Genomic DNA, 6,278 nt, shown 5'->3' with positions numbered 1-6,278 from the left:
GGCTGCATTTCAAGAACCTGGCTGGCTGGAGATGTGTATGCAACACGGCTACTGTAGCAAGCTGCAACCAAACACGCTCTTGGAGTTTTACTCATTGTTTTGCTCTTATAGATATGCATGATCGCTTGTCGGGATGAGATGATGAAGACCAAAATAGAAGTAAAGGGATCAGCACCAATATGAACCTTTTATATGTGTGATATTTTTTTCCGAAAAGAAAGGTGACCCTCTGCCTCTGCATCAGGATGACGTATGCAACCATTTAGTTAATTATCCATCAAGACCTTACAAAGTAATACATCAATAAGTTTAAATCCATCATCTTGGCAACATCTGTCGTCACTCCTATCTGGTTGATGAACGGGTGCGAATGGTTGGGGCCGCTTGCCCAGACCTCATACCAAAGCCCAACATCTACAACCGGAGACCTGAACCAAGCCGTAATCGCCAGTTCTGGGGCACACACCGGTCCAGCAAACTCTTAACGGGCACCGCATGCGCACTCTGCGGAGGTCACTGTCACACCTCTTCCACTGATCCATCTTTAGAGCAAGCATCGACGCATTGACCATGCCAGGCTTGCCGTTGACACCACCATGGCGCCAAACAACACCACCTCCCTACGTGCGTCCATCATAATGCATCCGTCACCGAGACCCTGCAATGCCACGCCGCCGAGACTCCACATCATCGATGTGTCACATGAAACGCCGCTCAACTACCGAAACCGTCCACTGGTCCCTTGAGCCAATGCACACCTCCAGAAATGACGCCCCAAGGGGGAACGACACAAGAGCGCCGTCGTCATCCGTTCGACTGATCTGGATTTTCCCGGAGGTAGCAGATAGAGATCTGGAGCTTCTCCACGACGAAGCCTTCAAGAAGGGGACGACACATAAGAGCACCGTCATCGCCGGCCTTGGTAACTGCCGATAGCAAGGTTTTCACCCGGATCTGCTCGACGAATCTACATCTAGAATCGTGTGCACGAGTCGCCATCGATCGCTGCCGCAGCGCAGCAAGCAGGCCACGCCGGCCAGATCAGATCTGACCGGAGGCATGACCACGCATGCTGCTGACCTGTCCACTAGACCCTCCACGCCGGCACACCGCCACCGCCGATCCAAGGTCAGATGGCCCGCTGCCAGGAAGCCCGACGTGTCGTGGAGACCCAGATCCGGGGCACGCGCTCCCGCTCATCAAGATGCCCCACACCACCCCGAGCAGCGAGAGGAAGGAGCTCCTCCGCCACTACCGTTAGCCGCGTAGGCTTAGCCTGGCGGCCTCCTCCAACAGTGGCGGAGGGGATGGAGAGAGCTACCGCAGATGGCCTGGCGGCTGGGCTTGGGTGCCGCCCGAGTCACACGAGCGGGAGGGCGACGCCTTATAGGTGTGGTATAAATTGCAAAAACTTAATAGCTGAACTGAAAGTAGAAACATTGGTGTCTGGCGGTTGTGATTCTGTTGGAATCTTGCTAGCAAATCATACGTGTTATACGGACAAAATGACAGAGGACAAACGTACACTCAAGCAAATCCCTCTGTCCTTTCCTCCTTATTCTGTACCACCATGGATCGCTGTTTAGGTTCTTCGAGACTTGAATTGTTGTGTTAGCTCCAAATCCACGTCACTCAAATACATGAGAGAGACATATGCCACTTCTGAACCAGTTGATAGTTTCTCACTACGACTGAAGCCAGCTCCAAAGTTCACACCGTGTCTTCAGCATCCTCCTGATGGACAGCAGCAACCGCGTTGTTGAACCTGAGCAACTTCCTAGCCCTGCACTCCCTCATGATGCCATGCCAACCGACACCGAGCGCCGTCAGCCCAGCCGCGACAGCGAACACCCTCCACCCGGCCACCGCACACACATAGGCCAGAAAAGCCGACGGCACGGCGCACATGGCCACGAGCGCAGGCAGCGGCAGTGGCACGCGGTAGGGGCGCTTCACCGCCGGGTGCTTGACACGGAGCCAGATGAAGGAGGCAAACTCGAGCAGCGTGCCCAAGCTATACAAGAAGTTGGCGGTGGCGACGACGTCGTCGAAGCCGAGGAAGGAGACGGCGATCGCGACGGCGGTCGACGCGGCGATGGCAACCCATGGGGTCCCGGTATAGGCAGCGCGGCGGGCAAAGACGGACGGGAGGAGGCCGAGTTCCGCCATCCCGAGGAGCTGGAACGAGCCACTGCTCATCTGGGCCTCGAACATGCCGATGGAGGAGATCACCGCACCGGCCCCGGTCCAATACTTGAGCCATTGGCCCCCGATGATGCCTGTCAGGCACGGAAAGTTAACATTTTTCTTTGAAGAATCAAAGTAGGATAATAAACACGTCGTGTTGTAAGTTGCACCAGTTGGATTCAGCCCAACTCGATTATAGCACATCTCGAGGTGTTAGAATACTGTTTTGATAATATCAAGACGTCTGAGATTTTGGCATGTCTAAGTTGTTGTCATGAACCAGAAAAGAGTTTGTTGTTCGCTATTGTCTTATAGTACGACCTATACATGATAGGGCCATGACGGTTAAAAGTGTAACTTTACATTAATATAAAAAGTGTAACTTGCACTTCTCTAAAATATCGCAACTAGGTAAAAAATGTTAATATCCTAAAAAAAAGGTAAAAATGTACATGGTGCACTTTTCACTAAATTGAAGTCGCACCTTTCATAATCGACTTAGACTTTAGAAAATCCCAACCAATTTTGAGGCACAACTCTCCAAAGTCGAGTTACATATAAAATTCACACTTTGCCTTCTTTGCACCCTCTCTTTGAAAGTCATGATTTAAAATAATAAAGTGTTTATCATGATTTAATATGTACACTTGCAACATGTGGTGGAACAATATACTAGCTAGTATGTGTCTAGAATGGAAAAAAAAAGATGAACCTAAAATTTGACTAGTGAACACTCCCTCCGCCCCGAATCATTTGTCTAGATGCAGATGTATCTAGGCACGTTTTAGTGTTAGATACATCCATATCTACATTGACAAATCTAAGACAAGTAACTTGGGTGTAGCTAATATAAGTTATTCATGTACGCGCAGTATATGTTTTTGATATGCAAATGTACATGTTGTATCATGTGAACATCGATGAACTTTTTTTTCAAAATTCATATCTTTTTGAAGTAAGCAAAGAGTAGAAAATATGTTTTATTTTTGCAAAACCATCTGCACAAATCCGAGAGATGCTGAACATTACTTTGTATTATTGCATAAACCCGCTTACTATAAAATACTGTACTCACAAAAGTTAAGCTAGAGGCACATCATAAAAGTAGAGTTTCCCTGATTAGCAATTTCAAAAAAGAAAAACATGTTTCAGAAATGGGACGTTTACCCTTGTTTAAGCGCAACAATATCAACCAAGAAAAATATATAAACTAGCTACAGATTCAAAGGCAAACTAGGAATATGAGCGGCGGCAGTAACTGACGTTTATACTGATATAAACAATCCATAGGGTAGATGATAACAACAAACGAAGCAAAGGAGAATGAGAACAAACAAAATGACAAAAGCCTTTTTGTCTCGCAGCAGTAAGAAACAAGAAAGTTAGGGTTCGTGCCTCTCGCCGGCGCCGGCGCAGATCCGCCTCGTCTCTGGTGGGCCTAAGGCCATGGAGGCGTGGTGGATCCTGGCAAGGGCCGGCGGGAGGGCTCCGTTTTTAATTATTTTTTTCAATCTTGTTAGAGTTTGTGTCCTATTCAGGAAGACGAGACGGCGGCGGCTCCCTGAAGATGGAATAAAGGTCTCCCCGCCTAGCCTCCGTTCCGGCGGTGCGTCTAGCATCGTTGGTGGGCGTGTGGAGGTGTGTCTCCGGCAGATCTATCTTTGGTAGATTTGCTCGGATTTCGTCGTTGTTCGTCTACGTTCGTATGTCTTCGGTTTGGATCCTTTCGACCTACGTTGTTTTTCATTAGCGACGGTTGCTGTTCTGGAGTGCTGGTCCTATGGGGCCTTAGCACGACGACTTCCCGACTGCCTACTACAACAAATTGTGCCCGGCTCCGGCGATGGAGGGGCGATGACGGCGGCGCGCCTTCGGCTCGTTTCGGTGCTTGTAGTCATCGCTAGGTGGTCTACGAATCTGGATGTAATTTTTATTTCTGGTATTCATTGTACTGCCATGATTGAAGATAAATAGATTGAAAGTTTTTCTGAAAAAAAAGTAAGAAGAAACTGATACTACTAAGCAACGTTTGTACGTACCTGCGGCGTCGGCCAAGTAGCCATTGACCCAGGCATTCGGCGGTGCGTCCGTGGCGCCGGTGGCGGCCATAAGCGGCAGCAGGTAACTGACAGCGATCAGAACAACCGCCACCGCCAGCGCCCGCGGGAACGTCCGCTCCGGCCGCTCCACCTCGCCAGCCATGGTGCTCGCGCTATCCCAGTAGTTGAGGTTCCAGAAGAGCGTGTTGAAGAATAGTCTCCAGTCCTTCCTCCCATTCACCTGCGACGCCCACCGACGCGGTCGCACCTTGGGCACCGCCATCGCCGTCATCAGCACGAACGGGGCCAGCGACACTATCCCCAGCGCCACCGTGCCCCAGCCGACAATGCTCAGGCCAGCGTAGTTCACGAACGAGAGGAACAGCGTCATGCCGATCACCGTGCCCGTGCGCGTCCTACCGGGCTCCGCGACCGCGGGGGCCACGCCGCCAAGGTAGTCGGCGACGAGGGCCGGGTAGGCGGCGATGTTGATGACGATGCTGAGGTACTTCCACGTGCCGATGAGGGAGCCCGCGAGCGGGCCGAAGGCGTGGTCGGCCCACCGGACGAAGCCGCCGTTGCCCGGGAACGCGGCGGCGAGCTCTGCGGTGACTAGCGACTCCGGGACGCCCCACGCGAAGGGGAAGACGAGGAAGCCGAGCAGCGTGAACAGCGGCCCCGCCGCGCGGACCGCCTTCTCGGAGCCGTACGGGCCGCCTGCCACCTCGAAGTAGATGAGGAAGACGAGCGGAATCAGCGTGATCTTGCGCCGCAGGTGGCCGGACGACGCCGGGGTCCGGCCGCCGCCTTGCTGCAGCAGCTGGTCATGTGGTGCGTGCTCTTGCGTGAAGGCCCCATGCGGCTGTGGATGTTGTCCTTGTTCCTCACTCTGTGATGGTTGTCTGTCAGTTAGGATTTCTTGGTTCATGCTGAGCTTACTCGCCAGGGTGCGGAGGAACAAGTTTGCGTGCCGATCATTCGTGTGGCCGTTGTGCTATATGTATAAAATTGAGCTGAAAGGAGGAGCCAGAAAGGGTATGCGCCTATGCGGTCATTTTGGTCAACTTGTGCTAATTGGGCAAGTCCCAACGAGCATCACCAGCTGACGCCCGAATAGATATGCTTAATTTGCTGCGGGCTGCGAGCTTAGAGCTTTATTAACTACCATCACCTTTTGTCCGATTGAGCTCTTTTAATTTGTTTGGTTGCTTAGCTAACTACTCCACTTGTTTAGGGTGTACTCAAGGCCATTATGTGCTTGCAGCCATTAATCTTGATCAGCTCGGTCGTCACAAGATGAACATGTGGGCGGCGGTAGTTAAATCCATTCGTTTGCCTCCACACATATAAACACACTAAAATGTATCCAATGTGTCCATCAGTAATTCGCTATACAGAATACTACAACTAATCTTGTTTATGGCAATCAGCAACCAGCCAACTAATCATGCTATTCCATGCAAAAATAAATACCAATCATGCTATTGAATATCCCTTTTTAGATAATGCTATTGAATCTCTGGGAGGTCGTATTAGAGTGTTGTATTCGTCAAGATCGTCAATGATGACGTTGGTCACGACTTCCGGCAAGGGACCGTTTATCCCATATGCTATTCAATATCATGTCAGGCATGTTCACAATCCTTATTGAGCGTGCCAAGGGTATATGGTCAGATCGTCGGGGTGGTATCTTAGGTGGCTAATCTCTGCACGCCCTTCGGCAACAGCCTCCATCTATACAAGTAATAAGCGCCATAATTATTGTTAGAGTTGTGTCGAATATAGTGTACAAGGTAGACACACGATGTAACCTATGCCAATATAATAGCACCGGAACGCAGGGGAAGCCGGCGGCATGTGCCAGTGTCCAGGGCGACCGGGTGCGGTATTATAGCGGTATCATGGGGAGGAGCGCCCATAGTCAGGCCCCGGGATGTAGCCATATCGGTGAACCTCGTTAATAAATCTCGGTGTCGTGCTCGTATGATTGCTTGGTCCTCGGATGATCGACGAAGTGCCTCAGATTAATTCTAACAAGTGGTATCAGAGCTA

General features: G+C 50.8%; 1 protein-coding gene across 1 annotated transcript; it reads right to left on the bottom strand.

Moving 5' to 3' along the window:
• Nucleotides 1-1,527: 1,527 nt before the first annotated feature.
• On the bottom strand, nucleotides 1,528-5,179 carry LOC123116627 (probable polyamine transporter At3g13620). Its single transcript, XM_044537568.1, has 2 exons — nucleotides 4,227-5,179; nucleotides 1,528-2,279 (listed from the first exon to the last, which is right to left on the bottom strand). Exons 1-2 carry the CDS (start codon nucleotides 5,152-5,154, stop codon nucleotides 1,711-1,713), a joined length of 1,497 nt encoding a protein of 498 aa, XP_044393503.1. The 5' UTR covers nucleotides 5,155-5,179; the 3' UTR covers nucleotides 1,528-1,710.
• Between the last annotated feature and the right edge of the window lie 1,099 nt (nucleotides 5,180-6,278).

The sequence above is a fragment of the Triticum aestivum genome, chromosome 5B, assembly GCF_018294505.1.
Source record: "Triticum aestivum cultivar Chinese Spring chromosome 5B, IWGSC CS RefSeq v2.1, whole genome shotgun sequence".
NCBI classification, from domain to species: Eukaryota; Viridiplantae; Streptophyta; class Magnoliopsida; order Poales; family Poaceae; genus Triticum; species Triticum aestivum.
The sequence above is the reverse complement of the archived record's forward strand: the minus strand, read 5'-3'. Positions and strand labels throughout refer to the sequence as shown.

Excerpts from the sequence above, each read along its gene's own strand:
- LOC123116627 (XM_044537568.1), bottom strand. The coding sequence starts at position 5,154 with ATGAACCAAGAAATCCTAACTGACAGACAACCATCACAGAGTGAGGAA. Across the intron at positions 2,280-4,226 it reads CTACTTGGCCGACGCCGCAG|GCATCATCGGGGGCCAATGG; the intron begins GTACGTACAAAC and ends CGTGCCTGACAG.